Source organism: Ornithorhynchus anatinus, chromosome 17, assembly GCF_004115215.2.
Source record: "Ornithorhynchus anatinus isolate Pmale09 chromosome 17, mOrnAna1.pri.v4, whole genome shotgun sequence".
Classification (NCBI taxonomy): Eukaryota; Metazoa; Chordata; class Mammalia; order Monotremata; family Ornithorhynchidae; genus Ornithorhynchus; species Ornithorhynchus anatinus.
This window is the reverse complement of record NC_041744.1, coordinates 13,788,770-13,811,644: the sequence shown is the minus strand read 5'-3', so window position 1 is coordinate 13,811,644 and position 22,875 is coordinate 13,788,770. Positions and strand designations below refer to the sequence as shown.

The 22,875-nt window shown below is 46.2% G+C and overlaps 1 protein-coding gene across 4 annotated transcripts in view; it reads right to left on the bottom strand.

Annotated features, from left to right (window-relative positions):
- Positions 1–1,321: 1,321 nt before the first annotated feature.
- USP32 (ubiquitin specific peptidase 32) overlaps positions 1,322–22,875 on the bottom strand; it is a 193,491-nt gene continuing 171,937 nt past the window's right edge. For all 4 annotated transcript variants that reach the window (XM_029081736.1, XM_029081733.2, XM_029081734.2 and 1 more), the window contains 7 exons: positions 20,924–21,010; positions 19,830–19,950; positions 10,501–10,692; positions 8,778–9,069; positions 7,900–8,324; positions 6,573–6,665; positions 1,322–3,678 (listed from right to left, as the gene is read on the bottom strand). In XM_029081736.1, coding sequence (XP_028937569.1) covers positions 3,505–3,678; positions 6,573–6,665; positions 7,900–8,324; positions 8,778–9,069; positions 10,501–10,692; positions 19,830–19,950; positions 20,924–21,010 — 1,384 coding nt within the window. In that variant the 3' untranslated portion in view covers positions 1,322–3,504. The remainder of the gene's footprint in view (positions 3,679–6,572; positions 6,666–7,899; positions 8,325–8,777; positions 9,070–10,500; positions 10,693–19,829; positions 19,951–20,923; positions 21,011–22,875) is intronic.

Genomic DNA, 22,875 nt, shown 5'->3' with positions numbered 1-22,875 from the left:
TAAATTCTCTTTTACTTTCCAGTGCCATTTAGGAGCTAGAAATAAAGCAGCTGTGAACTCTTTAAACCTGCCCCTCTCAAGGCTGCCGTTCAAACGTGAGCTTTGGGACACCGAGGGGAGCGTCGTTTAGATGTACAAGTACCCCTTGCCCGGGAGAGTTGCCGGTCCTCTAGCGAACCAAGGGGAGCGTCGTCTTATTAATTTTTGCCCCTTCAGAGTTTGTTCCTACTTGAGCTCTACGTTTTATTCCATTCATTTTTAACGTACGAGTACCTTTTTCTCGGCAGGTTTTGAGATTTAGTATTCTCGTAACATCCAAGACAACACAGCAACCTACTGATCCCAGTTCTCCCTCAATCCAGGTTGAGTCCACAGACCTTCCTGAGACTGACGGAAGAGAATTCTCAGATTCCCTCTCTCCCAGGGTCCTCTCCGTTTTCAAGGGACGCCTACCACAACCCAGTCGGCACGCTTTGCTCCTCTAAAGCTAACCTTCTCACTGTGCCTCCAGCTCATCCATCTCACCGCCGACCTCTTGCCCGGGAGAGTTGCCGGTCCTCTACCGGTCTCGGCTACGGGAGGGAGAGTCGAGCAGAGGCCTTCCCCATTCCGTCCCTAGCTTGGGCGGTGGCTAGCGAGCGGAGGGCCGTCTGCTACAAGTCAAAACTTCACCTGCGCCGGGCAGCGGCGGCGTGGGAAAGAGTCGAGGGCGGAGACTCAGGTGTAACCACGCGGAAGGAGGCGGTGGTAAACCGCTTCTTTACTCTTACCAAGGAAACTCTACGGATCCACAACCGGAACGACTGCGGATGGAGGCGGGGCGTTCTGGGAGAGATGTGTCCGTGGAGTCGCTACGGGTCGGAGACGGCTCGACGACGTAAGGCAAGACAACGCGCCAGGCACGCTAAGCGCTGGCGTAGACACAGGGTCATTAAGTTTGGTACGGTCCCTGTCCCACATGGCGTTCAGTGTCTTAGGGGAAAGAGGAGAGGAATCAAATCCCCATTTTACAGATGAGGAACCTGAGGCCCAGAGGATTAAACTGTACTTTCCAAGCGCTCAGTACAGTGCTCCGCCCACAGTAAGCACTCAATGAATACGACTGAATGAATGAATGAAGTGACTTACCCAAGGTCACACGGCAAGCAGAGCTGGGTTAGGCACCCAGGGCTTCTGATTCAGAGGCAACTAGTCCAGCTCAGCAGCATCACCCAGGCACCTGTGGGGAACAGTTTACAGGCCATTATCAATCACTTAATAATTGATACAGAGAGCGGGGAATTTGACTTCATACCTTCCCTTCGATCGAGAACACGGCTCATAGATGCATCCACAGTATTTAATTGGTTTGACTAATAGTTAAACAAGTTCACTCCATATACAATTACTGATACTTTTTTTTTTATACAGCTCATATTTCAATACATCAACACTATTTTATTTACACCGTATTTATGTACATAAACATTTCTAGTCAGTGCATTGTCCATGAGTTTTATACAATAATTTACAAAGTGAATATAGTTAATAGTTAATTTAATAAATTTCCTGTTAATCCATGAATTAATTTAATTAAAAAATTAATTACAACCAATATAACAAACACAGAAGAACAACATTAGTAGATTGTGCTACCTTCTTAAATAAAACACTTGTATGCAAATCATTTGAAAATCTTTCATTTTCCACGGGGCTTATCCGGGTAGGAATAGACAAATTTGGGGACTGCAAAATCCCAAAGCCAGAAATTCTGCATTTCATCATCAAAACTCAGCTCCAGACGTTCTACTGCTCTTTCTCGAAGAGGTACCTTACCAAATAAGGAACCTCACTTTTAGGTGGGAAAAAATGTTAGCTCCTCTGTTTTCTTAGCAAAACATTCATCCTTGTCTGAGAGGAGTGCTCTCTCAGTGGCTATTTAGCTATCACTGCAAAACACGGCAAAAGGAAACTGGACATTAATGAGTCCCAGAAATGAATACACAAATGAGCACTTTGTAGTTCTTTCATTAGTTGTTCCTCTACCGCAAGTGAGGGGATGGGGCAGTTTGGGAGTCACTGGTCAGCACGGCAAGGTCTAATTGAACAAGAAATGGCTGAAAGAGTGAAACCGTAACCTCAATATATTAAAAAATTCACAACGGAAGAATTAAAAAAAAAGCCTCAAATAAATAATCCATATATCTTCATCCCATCCCTGAATAATTCATACAGAAGAATAACCAAGGGAGAACAAAGAAGTCTCAAAATTGGATGACCAGATTGTTAAAAAAATTTAAAATGTACAAATTAATACCAAAACATGCAGAGTAAGGAAATGGCTGGAAAATACCAACCAATTTAAAAAAATTCATCGTATCCCAGTAACAAAAGATAAAAATCATATTGACAAATATCATAGCTACTTTAACAACCATCAGGGTTGAGTGGTGCCTATCTGTTGCCTTAAAATTCCATATGATGGGGAAAAAATGAAACACAAAAAAGCACCACCACCCAGTCCCCGGAGAGCCCTTACATCCCCCAAAACAAGTGAATTTTTCCTTCTTAAAAAGTGCAAAATCACAAAATAACACTAATCATGAAACACATCCTAGATTTGCTGCTACTGTCCTTTCCAGGAACTTCATGTGCAATCTTTGCATGGTAAGACACATACAGATCATCACAAACCCATTCCAGGGCCCCCCCACCCTCCAGTCCTGGCTTTATCTGTCTTTTATCGTCATCTGGACACCGTTTTAAGTGTCTCTAAGTCCAAGACCCCTTGGCCCAGAGAGCCCTCTCCTCCTAAGTGGCAAGGTGTCACTTGGAAGGCAAACAACAACAAGAATTGACTCCTGAACGAGAAGACGACCTGCCTTGGCCACAGACGACTTGGCTGTGCTTCAAACGCAAGACAAAAGGAACAATACACACAGTGGCAAAGTGATTAAAAAAAAAAAAAAAATCCAAAAAAAACCCCGACAACCTCGATGTCTGTCCCGTCCAGGTTGCCTGTACATCTCTCGAGATCTTACTTTCCCAGCCTTGCTAATGGAATAAAACTTCAGGAAAAAGGAGGTAGCGTATCGTGTCGTCCCCTGACGACACTATCTTTTTTTTTTTTTTTTTTAATTTTGATTTTAAGGAGACCCTAAGTGTTGTTAGGATAATTGGTAAACTCTAGTTTTACTGCTCAGCTCTTAGCTGGGCTCTGGGCATTTCAGCTCTTATTTGGTCCTAGTCATCTTACACCAAGCCGTTTGCTTGGCAGGTCAATGAGAACCTCTGTCCAGCAAGTCACAACAGAGCACTTTGAGAGCTTGTAGTGAGATACTTCACACGATAACAATACTATCTTTATGTTAATTGCTATTTAATTAGGCTTTTCATTTTGTGCTTCAGGGTCACAAGATAAAGTAACTCCATCTGGCTCCTACTCTTCACTCTTCCGCGACGCTTTTTGCCAAACGTCAGCGGCACGGTGTCTCCTCCGCCTCGGCCCAAGAAACAGCCCGGCCTTCACTGTAATACGCAGTACTTCTTATAGTCGGACTCGAAGTCTTCGTCCATGCTGCTCGTGTCTGCCATCTTTTTGCCGTCAATCTTTGGCAGAAATTGTGCATAGTCTATCCCCTGCTGCTCGTAGAAAAGAATGTAAGCAGAGTCGGTGTCAATTTCGTCCGGGTGGAGTTCCTGGGAAGCAACAGGGACATTCCCGTTAGGCTGCAAGTCCTCCAGGGCTGGGAAATGTCTTTAGCATCTCTGAAATGTTCCTCAAGTGCTCGGTATGTTACCGCACACGCAGTGTTCTAAAAAAAGAGGCTGACGATGATGACGATGACAACGTTAGGACCATGCTGGGACCATAATGATAATAATGGAAGCATTAAGCGTTCACTATGTGACAAGCACTGTTCTAAGTGCTGGGGTTGATCGATCGATCAATAGTCTTTACTGAAAGCTGTGGGCCGAGCCCCCTCTCAGGGTCACACCTGGAGAGTTTCCAGTCCTCTACCGGTCTCGACTACAGGAGGGAGACTGAGGCAGAGGCCTAGCCATTCCATTCCTAGCTCGGGCAGTGGCTAGCCAGTGGAAGGCCATCTGCTGCGAGTCAAAACTCATCTGTGCTGGTCAGCAGCGGCATGGGAGAGAATCAAGGGCAAAGATTCAAATTTCTTAATAATAATAATAATAATAATAATAATAATAGTAAGTGTATCTGTTAAGCGCTTACTACGTGCCAAGCACTGTTCTAAGCGCTAGGGTAATAATAATAATGATGTTGGTATTTAAGCGCTTACTACGTGCAGAACACTGTTCTAAGCGCTGGGGTAGATACAGGGGAAGGAGTTTGTCCCACGTGAGGCTCACAGTCTTCACCCCCATTTTACAGATGAGGGAACTGAGGCACAGAGAAGTGAAGTGACTTGCCCACAGTCACACAGCTGACAAGGGGCAGAGTCGGGGTAGATACAAGGTAATCAGGTTGTCCCACGTGGTGCTCACAGTCTTAATCCCCATTTTACCAACGAGGTAACCAAGGCACAGAGAAATTAAGTGGCTCGCCCAAGATCGCACAGCCAAGTGGCGGAGCCAGGATTAGAACTCACATCCTGACTGCCAAGCCCATGCTTTTCCCACTAAGCCATGCCGCTTGGAGGCAACGGTAAACCACTTCCATATTTTTACCAAGAAAACTCCATGGATCCACTACCAGAATGACTGCGGACGGAGGTGGGGCGTTCTGGGAGAGGTGCGTCCATGGCGTCGCTAAGGGTCGAAGACCACTCGACGGCATAAGACAAGTGTGCCCAGCACTGTACTAAGCGCTTGGGAGGGCGAAATATAACAAGAGTTGGTCTACGTGTTCCCCGCCCACAATGAGCTTACAGTCTAGAGTTAATAAGACTGGACACAGTCCCTGTCCCTTGTGGGGTTCACGGTCTAAAAAGGAGGGAACAGTCAGTCCATCGTATTAACTGTGCGCTTAATGTGCGTAGAACACTGTCCTAAATGCTTGGGAAAGTACCATATAACAATATAATAGACACATTCCCTGCCCACAACGAACCTACAGTCTAGAGGGGGGGATTGACATTAAATGTAAATAAATAAATTATAGACTAAGTAGGAGGGAGTATGTCTATTCTGACCACAGCCAGCCAGATATACTCCCCGTGAAGGCCTGGTGGCTTATTTATTCATTCAACAGTATTTAATGAGCACTTACTATGGGCAGAACACCGTACTAAGCACTTGGAATGTACAGTTCTGCTTATCCTAGTTGGCTTGGTGTTTTTGTAAAACCAGGTTATGGAATTCAGGGAGGAAATGCAGATACGTTTTAGAAGACACTCTGATTCAACAAGACCCTCAAGAGAACTGGAATCTACCAGTCATATGACCGGAAGCCAGAAAACCTTTCACCTCGCCAACCGGGAAAGAAAACCAACGGTCACTCCTGCTTCTCTTTGGGGCCGGTGGCCTCAGGCCAACCTGCCCAGTCACACCCGGCGGGAGTGACGGAGAACGGTGGGGTGGGTTGGGTCAGAGGGTGGAACCACCGAAGCCTTGGCCCCTCCTCTCTCCAGATCGCACCCGGGAGGTGCCGCTTCTGGGCTTCGATGCCTCTTTGGGTCTGCTCTGACTTGGGGGAGGTTTAAAGAGTAGAACTACCGGGGCGGCAGGTTGTTCTGCTGTATACATCCCTCTCACCCCATGCCAATCCCACAGTCACCTCATCAGTCACCTGGATAATTAGGTGCTAACACTGGTGGTCCCTTTTGCGATCACCTTGAAAACCGGCCCTGAGTAAATGTGACCCAAATCTGGTGGCTGGTTCCCTGCTCTGTCCTGGGTGACCGACCACTTCACCCATCCTTCCAGCCAGCTCTGCTCCCAACAGTAATGATGATAATAACGATAATGGCATTTGTTAAACACTTACTAAATGCCACACACTCTAAGCTCTGGAATAGAAACAAGACTGGTCAGGCACAGTCCCTGTCCCACATGGGGCTCACAGTCTAAGAAGGATGGAGTACAGGTATTGAATCCCCATTCTGCAGATAAGGAAACTGAGGTTCAGAGAAGTTAAGTAACTTGTCCAATGTCACCCAGCAATCAAGAGGCAGGGCCAGGATTAGAACCCAGGTCCTCTGACTCCCAGACTTGAGTTCTTTCCACTAGACTACACTGCTCTTCCTCTCATTCTGAGGGTAGGTATATAGATGTCAACGGGAGTTTCCATTTCAGTGAGGGACAGAGCTCATCATTTTAGTTTCCTTTCTTTATGGTACTTAAGCGCTTACTATGTTTGAGGCACCGTGTTAAGCGCCGTGTTGGACACAGTGGGGTTCACAGTCTTACTCCTCATTTTACAGGTGAGGTGGCGGGCCCAGAGAAGGGAGATAACTTGCCCAAGGTCTCACAGCAGACAAGGAGCTGAGCCAGGATTAGAAACCAGGTCCTTCTGACTCTCAGGCCCCCGCTCTATCCACTAAGCCCCGCTCCTTCTCACAAAGAGGGATGTGTTTAAACGCACTTTCTGCCTCTCACACACGAATCCATTTCCCCCAGATACTTACCTTACAGCTGCTGTCGTTATAGCAGTACCACTTATTGTTTGGGTTTTTGGCATAAGTGACGTAATGACCCCCGCCTAAAATTCCTGAATGGCACTAAAAACAAAAAGATAAGAAGCGTGTTAAGATGGACTCCTACAGGAAACCAAACGCCCTAGTTCCCACGTGAGATTCGGCAATAGCTGGGAATATGATCTTAAAGAGAATATGTTCTGCAGAGAGGTTGAAGGCTTCTCTAGCGACCTTTATTTCCTCGTTTTGTTTGAGCGGAATCCCATCAGTTCCATGATTCTATGGAACAATGAGGGCCAGGAGGCAGTGATTTTAAAAGAGGGAGCAGGTAGGTAATTAATCCATCAATGGTATTCATTCATTCGCTCACGTTTATTGAGCGCTTACCGTGCACTCATTAAGCGCCTGGGAGAGTACAACAGTAAAAAGACATATTCCCTGCCCACAACGAGCTTACAGTCTAGAAGGGGAGAGAGATATTAATAAATATATTACAGATATGTACGTAAGTGCTGTGGGGCCGGGAGGGAGGATGAATGAAGAGAGCAAGTCAGGGCGAGGCAGAAGGGAGTTGAAGAACAGGAAAAGAGGCCTTAGTCAGGGAGGAGGATGTGGGAGGAGGAGATGTGCTTTCAATAAGGCTTTGAAGGTGGAGAGAGTAATTGTCGATTTTGAGGAGGGATGGTATTCCGGGCCCTGAGACACCATCACAAAAGGCCCCTTGAGCGCTTTTGGGCCCGCTGAGATTGAGGGGGAATCTGGCCGATCTGCTGAGACTATTCCTCTTTCTAGTTCTTGATTCCAAAAGTGTTGGCTACAGCTCCGGGCAAAGAGTCTAAACTCAAACTGTCTACGGCCCAGCCAAATCTTCTGAACCATTCCCAATACCCGCCACTGAACTCTGGTTAAAAAAATAAAATTAAGGGAACGAGACATGGAAACGGTGGGAGGTTCCAAAAGAGGCTAACACAGATTATATAGAGGCTGGTAAATGGAAACAGGATTGTTTAACTGAAAGACGAGACCATCGTGAGAGAGAGAGGAGGTTAAGCCTTCAATTAAATGAATATGGAGAGTGATCGACTGATCTTGATTTCCACAAAGAAACAAAAGAAGATGGATGAAGTCTAGCAGACAGGACTGAGAATGACCTGAGAGAGCCTTGGGTCAGCACTGAGAGACCCTGGGGGGAAGTGATCAAGGAGGAGTGGGGATTCTTGCGTCCTGGCTCTACGGACCTAAAGGCGGACCTTTATCTTTCTGGGATGGACTGATCCCAGAAGTTCCTTCAGAGTCAAGGATTCTCTCTCTCACTTACCGAAATTGCATATAGGTTGTAAATAGGCTTAATGCAGACGTCTTCTCTTTGGTCATCGGTGATGTCTTCCTCACTGTAGTTTTCCATCTGACCGTTACTACAGCTGTTGGCGGACGCTTCTTGTCCCCAAAAGAATCCGTTGGCTACAGGCCCCTCGTTGTCCTGAGGCGTGAACAACTCTGGCTGGCTCTCCCCCAACACGTGTCCTCTGCTCGTGCCGTCGGCCGACTCAGAAGACTGGTCGGCACCGTTCTCCTTACTGGGGTCCAAGTTCTCCTTGCTCCCGGACAGTTTACTTCTGCTGCCGATCTGGGGTAGGCGGAGTCGCCCTTTACTCCTTCCTAAAGTTCTAGGGCTGCCGTTTGGGCTGCTGTTTTTGCTCGAGGGGCAGCTGCTTCCGCTTTTCCTTGCTGAAGATGGAGAGCCTGAGAGAAGAAAATATACGAATGAGGCCAACGTGAGGCCAGTTTCAGTTGCTGGAAACCCACCTGAACGAGTGCCACGCTCCGGCTCCGAAAGGTAGGACGAGATTTGCTGCCATTTCCTTCACAGGCAATACCTGACGGCTGAACTCCAACTCCAGGACAGCTGAATGGGGCTCGGACTCACTCGGTGGCCACAAGGGCCCCTCGAGCCAACGTTCCTGGCAAATGACTACTGTCACCCCGACAACAACCCAGAAAACGGTGGGAAGGAACCTCTTTTTGCCACCGTTTAGAGGGAGAAATAACACCCATCTCTTAGAAGAAGCAGCGGAGGCCATCCCCACTCCACTGTCTTGCAATTCAAGGCCAAAAGCCCCCCATGAAGAAAGCTGAACCTGATGCTCTCATTGGGAAGACGACTCACCCAGGCCATTTCCTCCACACTCTCCGTACCTTTCGTATTATTGACAATGTTGGTACTGAGAGAGGAAGGGCTCTTGCACAGTGCGTCCCCTTCTCCGGGTGTGAACCCGTTCTGGGACTCCACTTTCTTCAATTCTCCCGGAGGAGGCCGAGGATCACACGAGTCATCCCCTTGGGGCGGGAGGGTCTTGCGCTGGCAAAGTGCTGGATCTCTGGGTACCAGGAAAGCACCGGGGTTAAAGTTTTCACGAGGAAACTTAACGATTTTTTGAGATTTGATCCAGCGGCCGTTCACAAACTGAAATCGTTTTAGGTGAATTATCTATGGAGAAAAACAGCAGAAAAACACGTTAGCACCTTAAGTCGAAGGGATGTGAGTGAGGGAACTGTCTAAATAAATGGGATTTTCTAGGAACTGACATTTAGAAGTGACATTTTCTCTCTAAATACCCCGAAAGCACGAGGTGAATCTGGTTTTCAGTAATGGCCTTTATTACAGAGTATGTTTGTCACTGAATCTCAGAGCTTCTGTTTCCTAGACTATCTTTTAAAAGTTATTTTCTAGTACAGAGCAAGATCTGATTTTCTTCCTCATTCCATGTTTCAAGAGTCCTCTATATCATTACTATGGTATTGGTTAAGCACTTGCTATGTGCAAGGAACTATACTAAGAGGTGGGGTGGATACAAGCAAATTGAGTTGGACAGTTTCTGTCCCACGTGAGGCTCACCATCTCAATCCCTATTTTACAGATGAAGGAACTGAGGCACAGAGAAGTGAAGCGACTTGCCCAAGGTCACACAGCAGACAGGTGACGGAGCCAGGATTAGAACCTTCTGATTCCCAGGCCCGTGCTCTATTCACTACACCATGCTGCTTCTTAACACTTAATATCAGGCACCATGACCGCTTCTTTGGCACGATCTAATCTGTCTACTTAAATTATTAATGAGATTGTCATACACCTTTCAGAGGGATAAGCGTGGGATTAAGATGTCTGGTTTCACTTCAAACTCCAGCATCACATAGCTCAGTTGCAAATGGAAATCTGATTTCAAAAATCACACACGACCCAATGAAAAGTACAGTGGCCTGCTCTGAACTTTTCTGGCTCACATGACCTTCGGTTATTAGCGTGCAGGGAAGGGAGAACATATCTGAAAGAATAAATGACATGTTCATGTAGGAGAAATAGAAAACCACGGGTCTCCTTACCGGGCTGTGTAACAGAGGCTTCTGGTACACGAACCAGTAAATGCCCTTTTTCGGCTGTGTTGGCTAGCAACCAGCGAGGAGGGCAAGGCTCCACGCACGGCCCAGGGCCAGCCACTCATCCGACTGCCACTCGAATATTTACTAACAATTAACCAAGGAGGAAAGAAAGTGAGCCAAGTGTGACAGAGGTGAGACGAGAAGTACGTGGCGAAGCGTTCCAAAGTATCTGCATATTCTGCAGCGAAACTCTGAAGATGCAAAGATCCATCCACCCGAACTCCAGTGGCAGCGAATTAAATCGATCACGAACGCACAAGACAAAAGGGCGGCTTTCCAGATTGCATCAGAAAGTTGAGCCATAAACTGCTCTCCGGCACTTCCCACCCTTTTATCACAGGCATAGTGGTGATTCACTTATCCTAGTAAGGATGAACTTGAAGAAGTTTGGGAGTAGCAACCGTTCAGAGAGCCTGGTAGTGGAAGGGTAACTTGCCGCTGGACAGCCTGGGAAGAAAAAGGGCATTTCGGCCCAACCTACCAGGATGGGGGGGAGTCTCCAGAGATCCAGCTTCTTGGTGGCTAAACAGTGGGTCTTGCACTTGGAACAATAATACATCTCGTCCTCGCCCAGCTCCTCCTCGTTGGTGAAGGCCCGCAGACAGTTGTCCAGGTTGATGGGTTCTGCCTGGGCCCTCCGGCTCTGCTCCACACTTTCGTGCTCTTCAACAATCTGCCCAGAGATACAGCAAGGGAAGACGGATGCAGCTCCGTTGGCCGCCCACCAGTGCTCTAACAACTTTCCCAGACACCTCCAGGGCTGCTCATGACTTGAGGTTACCTCTTGAACTGATCGGGGGCAAGGGGTGTGAATTCAAGAGTTGGGGGAGGGGAGCGTGGAGCAGTGGCATTTCATCTATCCCGGCTTCACACTCAGTGCAGCTACCATTTGGTCAGTCAGTCATATTTATTGAGCGCTTACTGTGTACAGAGCACTGTACTAAGCGCTCGTGAGAGTACAATGTAACAGACCCATTCCCTGCCCACAGTGAGTTTACGGTCTAGACTGGACAAAAGCCCTGGGTGCCGTGCTCTCAATTTCATAGAAGGGAGTTGCAAACTGGCTTGAACTATATTCTCACTCCACTTGTGAGTCAATCACACTTTCAAGGGAAAGTTGGCCACAACGGCTGAATGCCCGGCCAGCCTGGAAAATGCCCAATAAAATAGCCAGGTCAATGTTTTTGGAAGCCAATAAATTAGAGACTGAAAATTTCGAGCCTTGCTCCCAACAATGCTTGATCTTTTCCACCTCTCCATTTGACAGTTCAAAGAGTTCCGGCCAAATATTTGGTCCTGGGTTCCACCGAAGCAGCCTCCTTCGGGGGTTATGCAACAAAGGCTTCTGGTAAGCGAATCAGTAAATGTCTGGCTGTGAGAACCCTCTCTCTCTCTCTCTGGCAGTGTTGGCTGGCAACTAGTAGAGAGGGAAACCTCTTCTCGATTCTCAAAAATCCCAGGAAGGAGATGCCCAGCGTTATCATTTTACAGATACAGAAAAAGGTTACGTGGCTTGCTCGGTGTTTAGGTTCAAGACGGTTGCTCTCTATCTGCTTTTCTGGTCAAACTCATAAATATTCTTTCATTTCTGTGCCCAGGCTATGTTACAGAAGCAGTAGGAAAGAGCAAAAGACTGGGACTCAGAAAAATGGGGTTCTAATCCCGGCTCTGCCATTTGCCCGCTGTGTGATCTGGGGTAAGTCATTTAAATTCTTTGCACCTCAGTTTCCTCATCAGCAAAATGGGGATAAAACTCCTGGCCTCTTTTCCCCTTAGACTATGAGCCCCACATGGGACAGGGGCTGTATCTGCTCTGATCGCACTGCATCCGCCCCAGGGCTTACCACAGAGCTTGGCCCAGAGTAAGTGCCTAACAATCATCGCAGTAATTATGTTTTACGGCAAAAAGCATCCAGACCTGGTTGAACAGACACATTCACGTACAGCATCACGTCTATTAAGTCCTTTCCTGGTTCATTTCTAAACTTCTGTCATCTTTATAAAAGAACAACAGAGGACGGCTTTACTGTATTTCTAAGTTTTGTTGCCAACGCAACAATGAAGCATGTTAGAAAGGAGGAGACGCTACACTTCACGACTGACATTTTCAGAGCGGCCCGATTGTTTGTTCCAGACAAAGCATTAGTATGCTACAGGCTTTCCACGGGCCAGAGGGGAAATCATATCGCTGCTGTGCAGACTCGAATCGATTTGAATTCAGCAGGAAAAGAAGCAGACACGATCACAGTGGGAAGGCAGCCATCGGGCCTCGGACCCAAGACACACCGAATATACTCATCTGTTTCTTGAAACCTAGAGTTACCAGAAGGCCACCTGGACTTCTGCCTGTTTCATGGGGACTCCATTGGAAATCGCAGTAAAAAGTATCAGGGGGCACACTGAGAAAAGGCAAGCTGGCTTCGTGGCAAAGTCTCCTACTATCTCTGCCTCTAGGGTCTTGTTCACCAGTAAGATACCTGAGGACACTTCATTCTGTTCCTAAACTGCTACTTCATACTCTGCTGCTGCCAGAAAGGCAAGTCAAGGAAGGGAGACTTGTAAAGAGGACTAGCAATCACTTTACCACATCAATGAGAAGCGTCATGGCCTAGTGGATAGAACACAGGGCTGGGAGTCAGAAGGACCCGGGTTCTAATCCTGGCTCCGCCACGTCTGCTGTGTGACCTCAGGCGGGTCACTTCGCTTCTCTGGGCCTCGGTTCCCTCATCTGTAAAATGGGGACTAAGAGTACGAGCCCCACGTGGGACACGGACTGTGTCCGACCTGATTAACTTGTATCTACCCCGGCAGTTAGAACAGGATCGTCTCTATCCATTCCCAAATTGTACATTCCAAGCGCTTAGTCCAGTGCTCTGCACATAGTAAGCGCTCAATAAATACTATTGAATGAACTTAGAACAGTGCTTGGCCCAGTGTAAGTGCTTAACAAGTAACATTACTGTTATCATCATCAGTGCCCAGGGTTATTTTTCAGCAGTGCCCAGGGTTATTTTATTCTGAGGGCAGAACTCCAACCAATTATCCTGAGGATGATTCCTCTCTTCTGGCAAAAGTCAGGCTCATTCCAGAAAACTTTCTATTATCCTTACAAGGTATGCTATCTTCACTAACTGAACACATTCCCTTCCCCAGAAAGGAGCCCAATTCATTCCCATCGATCCTCCCCATGGCACTTTTCTTACAAGCACGTTCCCCTCACTGGGCTCCCTCACAGTCTGATTTATTTAGTGGGAAAGAGCATGTGGGACAGTGGGTCCTGCTCCCCTTGTGAGAATGCATTCTTTCTCCCTCTTGCTCTAAGACTTTTACCCTCCATGGACGGAGGGTGGAGTACCCGGCAAATCTTTATCTTTCCTCATTTTATAGTCTGACCTGCAAAAGTTGGGTTTATCATGCAATGAGGTCTCTTCATATTTCATCATTGCTCTGCCTAAATAAACTTACTTGAAGGGAGAACTTTGGAATGAAAATAAAACAAAAAAAAAAAAAAGGAAATTTGTCTTACCTTGGCAATTGTAACTTTTTTTTTTACTGAACATATGGAGCCTACAATAAACTGATTTCTGCTTTTATTAGTTTGGAGCTGGCTACCCACCCCAAAGGTTATGAGTTTCAAGACCGTTCCTGTCATTACACACGCCTTGCTATTTTCTGGGTAGAGTTGGGGGAAAAATCACTCACTGAAAACCTTCCACTCTCAACAGATCAGTGTAGGAGTGTCCATTTACTCTTTCTTTTTTTAAGAACGGTATCAGGTGGATTTCAGGTCAATGATTCCTAGAAAAGGTTCAGGCCCATCAATTATTTCAGACCATCCACTTTCTTTGGAAACCTCCGAATCCCCACCTCTAACCCTGGACCATTTTACAGATTGTTTTTGTTAACAAGGCAGAGGCCACTAAACCCAGATGTCACCTCCCTAATATTCTCTTCTATCCTACGAAACGACGCCTTTTCGTGGCAGGAGAGTTTGCTTCCGCTGATGAAGCTTAGAGCTCTGCCATATAGGGTTACCGGTAATGGAAAGGGCCAAACTGAAGCAGCAGGCAAAGTCGATTCACCTGTGCTGGGCAGCAGCGGAAAGAGGTAAAGGTGGATGATCAAGTGATCAAAACGTTGATTCAAGACAATGGCGGAGACAAGTTTTTACTGCACGGAAGAGGGCAATGGTAAACCACTTCTGTAGCTAGCCCAAGAAAACTCGATGGCTACACATGCCATAAAGACTTTCTGATAGAAGATGGGATATTCTGAAGTGGGTGTGTCCATGGAGTTGCTATGGGTTGGAAATGACTAGATGACACTTGAAGAAGAATGAACAATATTCTCTTACTCTCATATTAACATTTTCCTCATTCCCACTTTTGTCCCCAGAAGAGATCTACTGCCTCTAAATCTAACTCCTCTACCTATGCCTTGGGATCCTATCCACTCTCATCTCCTAAAAATATCTGATCCCTCAATCCTCCTCCTCTTACTGTGCTGAAGCACCCACTCTCCTCTGGTTCCATCCTTTCTGCCTTTTGACACACCCAAGCTTCAACTCAATACACTCACCGGCTCCTTTTTAACGGCACTTGTTGAGGGCTTAGTATGCGCCAGACACTGTACTAATCACTTGGGTAGCTACAAGTGGATTAAGCTGGACACAGTCCCTGTCCACGATGGGGGTCAGAGTTTAATGGAGGGAGGAGGATTTATTCCCCATTTCACAGATGAGCTAACTCAGGCCCAGAAAAGTTAAATGACTTGTCCAAGGTCACAAGCAGACAAGTGGCAGAGTCGGGGCTGGAACCCAGGTCCTCTGACTTGAAGGAGACAGTGTTCTTTCCATTCCTTCCCGAACTGTCCAGACTTCTTGAATGGACTACAGGCATCCACCCGCTGCTTCCACTTCCTCACTGTCAGTTCTCTCAAAGCCCTCTAGACCGTAAGCCCGCTGTGAGCAGGGAACGCGTCACCCAACTCTGTTGTATTGTATTCTCCCAAGAGCTTAGTACAGTGCTCTGCACACTAAGTGCTCAATAAATACCAACGACTGATTGAACCACCACAACTTGGATTTCACCATCTTCATCCTAGTGAGACCGTATTCATTAGAAGACCTCCAATAACCTCCTCTTGGCAAAATCAAATACACTCTACTCTGTCCTAATCCCTCTTTGGCCCCTCACAGCCGTCGAAACTACTGACGCCCTCTCTTCCTAGAAGCTCTTTAGACTGTGGTTTTCCTGACACCTTCGTCTCTTGGTTTTCTTCCTACCTCTTTGATCGCTTCTCAGAAGAAGTTTCTGATAGTTCTCTCTCTCCCCACTCTGCAACTGAGTGTGTCCCCTAGGACTTTGTCTTAAGCCCTCCCTACATTCTCATTCTCTCAGGGAGCTCATGTTATGATGTGGTTTCACCTTATCTCACTCTCACCTCACCAGCCCTGATCTCTCCCCTCCTTTAAAATCTCTAATCTCTTCCTGACTGGTAGAATTTTTCCAAATAAAACTCAGTGGCGCTTTAAATTCAGTAAGTCAAAAATTAATTCATCTTCCCACTTCAAACTTCCCCACTTCCTAAATTTCTCAATGCTATTGAAAACAGCATAATCCTCCCTGTTCCACAATCATGCAATCTTGGGTGTTATCTTTGACTCATCTCGGCAATTTCCCTCCCACTTTCGGTCTGTCTCTAAATCCTGCTAGCTCTTCCTCTATTTCTCAACTCCACCCCTTCTCTCGCATACACCACCCTGGCTCAAGCTCTCATTACTTCCAGGGTGGTCTACGTCCTTACTGGTTTCGCTGCCAAGTCTTTTTTTTTTCCCATGGCATCTGTTATGCACTTACTATGTGTCAGGCACTGTTCTATGTGCTGGGGTAGGCATAAATTAATCAGGCTGGATATAATCTCTGTTGCACATGGGACAAGTAGGAGGGAGAGCAGGTACTGAATCCCCATTTTGCAGTTGAAGAAACTTAGGCACAAAGACGTTAAGTGACTTGCTCAAGGTCACACACCAGAGCCCAGGATTAGAACTCAGGTCCTCTGGCTCCCAAGCCCATGGTTTATTCACTAGGCCCTGCTTGCTTCCTTCTTCAGACTCCCTCATTTTCAGTCTTTTCCTTCCTTAGAGTCACCTATGCTACCTTTTGCAAATGACAATTGGGACACATCAGGAGTAACAGCATTTATATACAAGTTGAAAGCATTATACTGGCTGCTTAGGAACCCATAACGGAAGTAAAAGGCTTAGTTCCTGATCTCCATGCGCTGACAACTGAATGAAGACAACCAGTCACAAATTGCTAATATACCACAGTTAAAATTGCAAAAGCAAATGTATAAATGCTCTTGGCTTAGTGGAAAGAGCACGGGCTTGGGAGTCAGAGGTCGAGGGTTCTAATCCCGGCTTCGGTACATATCAGCTGTGTAATTTGGGGCAAGTCACTTCACTTCTCTGGGCCTTAGTTACCTCATTTGTAAAATGGGGATAAAGACTGTGAGCCCCATGTGGGACAACCTCATTACCTTGTATCTACCTCAGCACTCGCTTACAACAGTCCTTGGCACAGAGTAAGTGCTTAACAAATACCATCATCATTATTATTATTAAAAATCTAATTAACTTGGCATTTGTTAAGTCCTTATTTTGTGCCAAGCACTGAACTAAGTGCAGGGGGTAGATAGAGGATCATCAGGTTGGACACAGTCCCTGTCCCACATGGGGCTCACAGTCTTCATCACCACTTTAAAGATGAGGTAACTGAGGTCCAGAGAAGTGGATCCCCATTTTACACATAAGTGAGGCACAGAGAAAGGAAGTAAATTGCCCAAGGTCACGTAGCACAGAAGTGAAAGAGCTGGGGTTAAAACCATGTCCTTCTGACTCCTGGCCCGTGCTCTATTATGCCACCCTGCTTCTCATAAATCCATCAGGAACGTTTGTTGAAAGTGCAGTGAAATGGGGAAGGGAATCAGCTGTTGTACCATTTTATGAAGATGACTGAAGCAGCTATATCTGGAGTAATAATGTTGGTATTTGTTAAGTGCTTACTATGTGCAGAGCACCGTTCTAAGCGCTGGGGGGAGATACAGGGTAATCAGGGTGTCCCATGTGAGGCTCACAGTTAATCCCCATTTTACAGATGAGGCAACTGAGGCACAGAGAAGTTAAGTGACTTGCCCACAGTCAGTAGGGGAGAGGTCTGGGTGGGGAGAGAGTCAGTAGGGAAGCTGTTGCAGTAACTTAGCCACGTGGGCAGGAGGATGGTTTGAACCTGGGTGGTGGCTGCAAAGGTGATGAGGAAGGGTTGGATATGTGAAATAAATACTGTCGAGGGAGAACTGGCAGGATCTGGACGCTGGATGTGGGAGGAAAAAAATAAAAGAGGAGCTAAAATTAATACCGAGGCCGTGAGTACCCAGGAGAGGAAAATTGGTGGTACTCTCAAGAGCAATGGCAAAACTAGGATGTTTCAGTATTAAGAGACGGGATGATGATTCTATTTTTGACAGACTGAATGGAAGGTGGCTGGGCGGCGGAGGGTCGGTCATCTGGGAGAAATGTCTTGGTGGTAAGAGGAGACAAAGAGATTGAAAAGCAGGTGAGAGGTAAGACAGGGTTGGCGTGGTGAGATTTACGGTTTAAAGATTTAAAGCACTCTATCGCCTTATCCCCTCTTATCGTATCTCCCTAATTTAGCTGTTTATGGGCAGGGAACGTGTCTGTTCGTTCTGTTGTTTTGTACTCTCCCAAGGGTGCAGTACAGTATAATAAGCGCTCAATAAATACCACTGCCTGATTGATTTCCTACTACAACTCAGCCCATACACTTCAATCCTCTAATGTCACCCCTATTCACTGGACCTCGATTTCATCTCGGTTTCCTAGTATCACATCGGACACAGTCCCTCTTCTACACGGGGCGCCCAATTTTCCACTTCGTGGAAGTTGTGACCATTCTAATCTGAAGGGTATTTGTATACACTTGGACTGTAAACCCGTCAAAGGGCAGGGACTGTCTCTATCTGTTGCCGACTTGTACGTTCCAAGGGCTTAGTTCAGTGCTCTGCACATAGTAAGCGCTCAATAAATATTATTGAATGAATATACACTTGTATTTGTCTCGGGTATTCTAAGTGTCCTTCTCTGAGGATGCATGCCCTTATGGGGATTTGTCTCTGTCAGTAATTAGTATTAATAGAAAGCATATTATCGGGTGAAGACAAAATCCCGGGCTAGGTGAACTTCAGTCTGCATTTTTTTTTTAATGGTATTTGTTAAACACTCTCACTTCAACACTCCCAGGCAATGTATTAAGTGCTGGGATAGATAAAAGTTCACAGTCCTTGTCCCACGTTGGGCTCACAGTTCTAATTCCCATTTTACACAAGAGGTAATTAGGGCACAGAGAAGTGAAATGTCTTGCCGAAGGCCACAGAGCCTACAAGCACAGCCGACGAGTGGTGGAGCCGGCATTAGAACCCAGGCCCTTCTTGACTCCCACTGCTCTATCTACTAGGCCAGTATTTTCTCAGTATTAATGAATCTCATGCTGGCATTAGAACTCAGGCTCTTCTGACTCCCACTGCGCTATCTACTAGGCCAGTATTTTCTTAGTATTAATGAATCTCACGCTTTCAAAAACCTATTCATCTGCAGGTCACAATACTAAGAACTTGGGAAGTACCAAATATAAGAATCCCTTCCCGCAAGAAGTTTACACAATAACAAGGGTGTGTCTGTAGGCTCCTCGTGAGCACGGAACACGTCTGCCAATCCTGTTGTACTATACTCTCCCAATCACTTAGTATGGTGCTCTGCAGGCACTAAGTGCTCAATCAATGCGGTTGATTGAGTGTGCAACCCAGATCGAATTTCTACAGTGTTGGTCAGCACCCATCTCACTCTTTCCCTCTGCATCCAGCAGAAGATCTAGACCACTGGCTGAAAAATTCTCCACTGGCTCTCTTACATCTCGCCTTCCACTTCTGCCAAGCTACTGTTTATATCGTGCTTCATTCTCATCTCTCCTGCCTCTGACCCTTTGCTCATATCCTTTCTCCACTACCTGGGAATCAGTCTTATTTGACTCCTTTCATACGTTCTAATGGCAATCCTTCGGTGCTAAGAGTTGTGACTTTTTTCTTTTAAAGCACCCCAGAACAAGGAAGTGCTACAGCATACTACCTCATTTCCTCACAGATGAGGAAATGCCTTATTTGCAACTGATAATGGAAAGTACAATTTGGCAACAAAGAGGCACTCCTCCCTTTCCATTTTTGTTTCCTCTTCCTTCTTGTCTCTTCCTCCCTATTTCCTGCTTTCCTTCCCCTCCACTTCCCCCTTTCCTGTCCTTTCAAATCCCTGCTCCTTCTAATGGAAAAATTGCCCCTCCACATAAAAAAAAAATTTTTTTTATGACTTCTGAGGTTATCAAAGGCTGCAGTCTCACACTGACATTTACTCATTGGGCAAAAGGCATTTATTTCCTAGCATAAGCCATCGTCACGAGCACTATCCCTTATTACACCCAGAGTTTTAGCTCGGGCTTTTTAAAAATTATTGATTTTTTGTGGTCTTTAACAATTACTCTGTCTGAGAAAGAACAGAAAAACCCCAGCAAAGGCCTCTGTGCCGGGAAGAATATCATCCAAATAGCTTCTCCGATGAAGGGAAAGAGTGCTTAGCCCTGAAAAGGCATGGCGTAGTTACGATGGAATAGATTTCAAAGCTAGTAAAAATTCAACCCGACTCAACGCTGTGCCGAGTGGGTTTTGTAGAGTGATTTATTTTACCCGTTCTTGTGACGTCTGGTAACGAAGGTGAAGGGCTGTGGGGTCCCAATCCACAGCAATGTAAGCGTTTCCAATGTAGGCGCTGTCTTCTCCGCAGTCGATTTTACAGCCTCTGCAGAACCTAAAGGGAGAGAGAAGAATGGCGAGGACGGATGAGGGGAAATGAGTTGTGAAAGAAACCAGTTTTGAGTTAATCTGAAAAATTCTACTTCTTCCATCCGGCTCCAACTCCCTCCCTTAAATGCTTCAATTTCATTCCCTCCCCCGCCCCAACTCTCAGGCCCTGTAACCTGTGATGGGTCTCTGACTTTGCTGGTGGTTATAAACACAAAATCAATTTGTAGGGTGCAAGCCACGTGAAAAATGTGAGCTGCACAGGGCATAAATGCGAAGGAACTGGTTTGGAATACCTGAGGCGGAATGGCCCTAGAGAATTCTAAAATCAGTTGCTTAATACTCTGAAATAGGAAGACTTACCTGATATTACCAAGGCCATTTTACAAATGAGAATACAGACAGGTGAAGTTATGATGCTACTATCGGGTCACCTGTCAATTTCTTGCCTTGGGTCTGCAGAACCTATGTCCCTTCCTAAAGTTTAGGGTGTTTTTTAAACTTTGACCTTTTTGACTGGCAGCAGCATAAAGATCTCGGCAAACTCTAGCCAGTGGCAAAGACTGGCTCTCTTGACAGCATACTACCTCATTTCCTCACAGATGAGGAAATGCCTTATTTGCAACTGATAATGAGAGTTCAGAGAGAAGTGGGCTCTGCTACTATCTCAATGACTTGCGTTTACTCTAACATTCACCTGAGGAGTAAAGACTACGTAGGGTTGAATGCAGACATGAATGTGTGATATCGACTTGATGTGGCTCCACAGAGTTCATCTATAAAAGAAGTAAAAGCAGCCTGTACTGCGTAAACCCGCCACCAAACTGGGAGCGAGAGGGGAAGAGCGGCTCGAGTTCAAATCGCCGTTCTCTTATTTGACATTTTACCTCCGAGGTTCTGAAACCGCTCCCCAAACGATTCTCCCCGGTTGCAACTGCGCTCAAGATTTTCCTTGGTGGGGTAACAGAAGAGACAATTACCTGTACCACGGGCACCATGCACAGGAATTCCCATCCTTCTGAACAACCCTTAGTGTAAACGGATACTGATAACCCATGCTGTCGTCACTAAAACAGAAGAGCACACAAACCAAGCAGCGTGAGAACCATATTCACTTCCTGCCGACTCCATCCGTCTTCCTTTGGGCTGAGAACTGAGAGGGACTTTTGTTACTGAAAAGGAAAGCGCTTAAATTCAGTGAATTCAGGCATGATGATGCACCCAGCTCATTGCCTAATGGGGCTTCCGCTATCCCATCAACCACAGTGTCAGAGACTAAGGAGTTGCAGTCATACGGAGATATCAAGGCTGTAATGTTCATGATGAGTCAGCTCAGCAGGGCGGTCATGTTAGGCTGAGAAGCAGCATGGCCTAATGGATAGAGCCACAAGTCAGAAGGACCTGGGTTCTAATCCCAGCCCTGCCACTTGTCTGCTGTGTGACCCTGAGCAAGTCACTTCTCTGGGCCTCAGTTACCTCGCTTCTAAATTGGGGAATAAGAGTAGGAGCCCCATTTGGGACTGTGTCCCACCTAGTGAACTTCTATCTATCCCACTGCTTAGAACAGTGCCAGGCACACAGTAAGCGCTTAACAAGTACCATAACTGCTATTGTTATTAGGCCATAAGGCATTATTTTCAAGAGAAGCCAAGGAGGTAAACATTCATTCAACAGTATTTACTGAGCGCTTACTATGTGCAGAGCACTGTACTAAGCGTTTGGAATGGACAATTCGGCAACAGATAGAGACAATCCCTGCCCAATGACGGGCTCACAGTCTAAACGGGGGAGACAGACGGCAAAGCGAAACAGAACGGAACAAAACAAGACCAAGACAACATCAATATTACAAGAAAAGCCACCCAAATATACAACTACTACAATGTAAACACAGTCTCAATCACATTTATTGACCGCCTACCATGCAGAACACCGTTCTAAAAGCTTGGGAGAGGACAAGAGCTAGTACACCAATCACTTAGTACAGTGCTCTGCACATAGTAAGCGCTCAATAAATACCACTGATTGACTGATGAATGCCGACCTCGAGGAGCTTACGATTTAGTGAAGATGCTAAAATCATTTAGATAGAGAAGGAAAGGTGAGTGTTTAAATAGAAGAATATGTAGAAAAGCACTACAGGTGGTTGTGAGAAAATAAGTGTGAGGCTGGTGCAAGCTTTTGGGATGGCAGTTTCGGGGAAATAAAGACAGAGATGATTGCGCTTAGCACAGTGGTCTGTACACATTAAGCGCTCACTAAATACCACTGATGAGGGGTAATAGATCAGGGAAGGTCTCTTGCAGGAGATGCGATTTCAGAAGGGCTTTAAAGTCAGGGAGAGGATGTGTTTCACATTCAACCAAAGTTATCACACTTTTCCACTGAAAGAACGTTGACACAGGACAAGAGGCCCAGAATCCTTAATGATTTTTCAAGATCTGGTTTGCTTGGTCACTAGGCAACCCTCCAAATGAAATACCTTAAGTGCCTCCAGAAATATCCCAGTTAAGTCATCCTGGCTTCCAGAGCACCAGAAGCAAACATCTCCCTGGAGGGATTTTGTTTTGCCTGTCCCGAACTACCAGACTTTGGCAGTCTTGTCTTTGGCAGGGAGTAAAGCTGAACCAGTCCACTATATTTTAATACATGTGATCTCCCCGTGGGAATAGAACAGGAAACACTAATTAAAAAAAACCACCCAGAATTTTTTCCACTTACTGGACAAAGGCAAGTGGTAGTTTCTAAGGCTATTTTAAGAGCAAGCTTGCTACCAAGTGGTGAAGAGCTAATATTACAGTGACTTTATTTATGATGCTTACTCTCATCACCCAAAGTACGGTGAGCCACAGTTAATCATGGTACCAGACAAAGCCGACTGTGCCATTTATGGCTCGACCCAGGATAACTGGGTAGTCGAAAGGGAAATGAA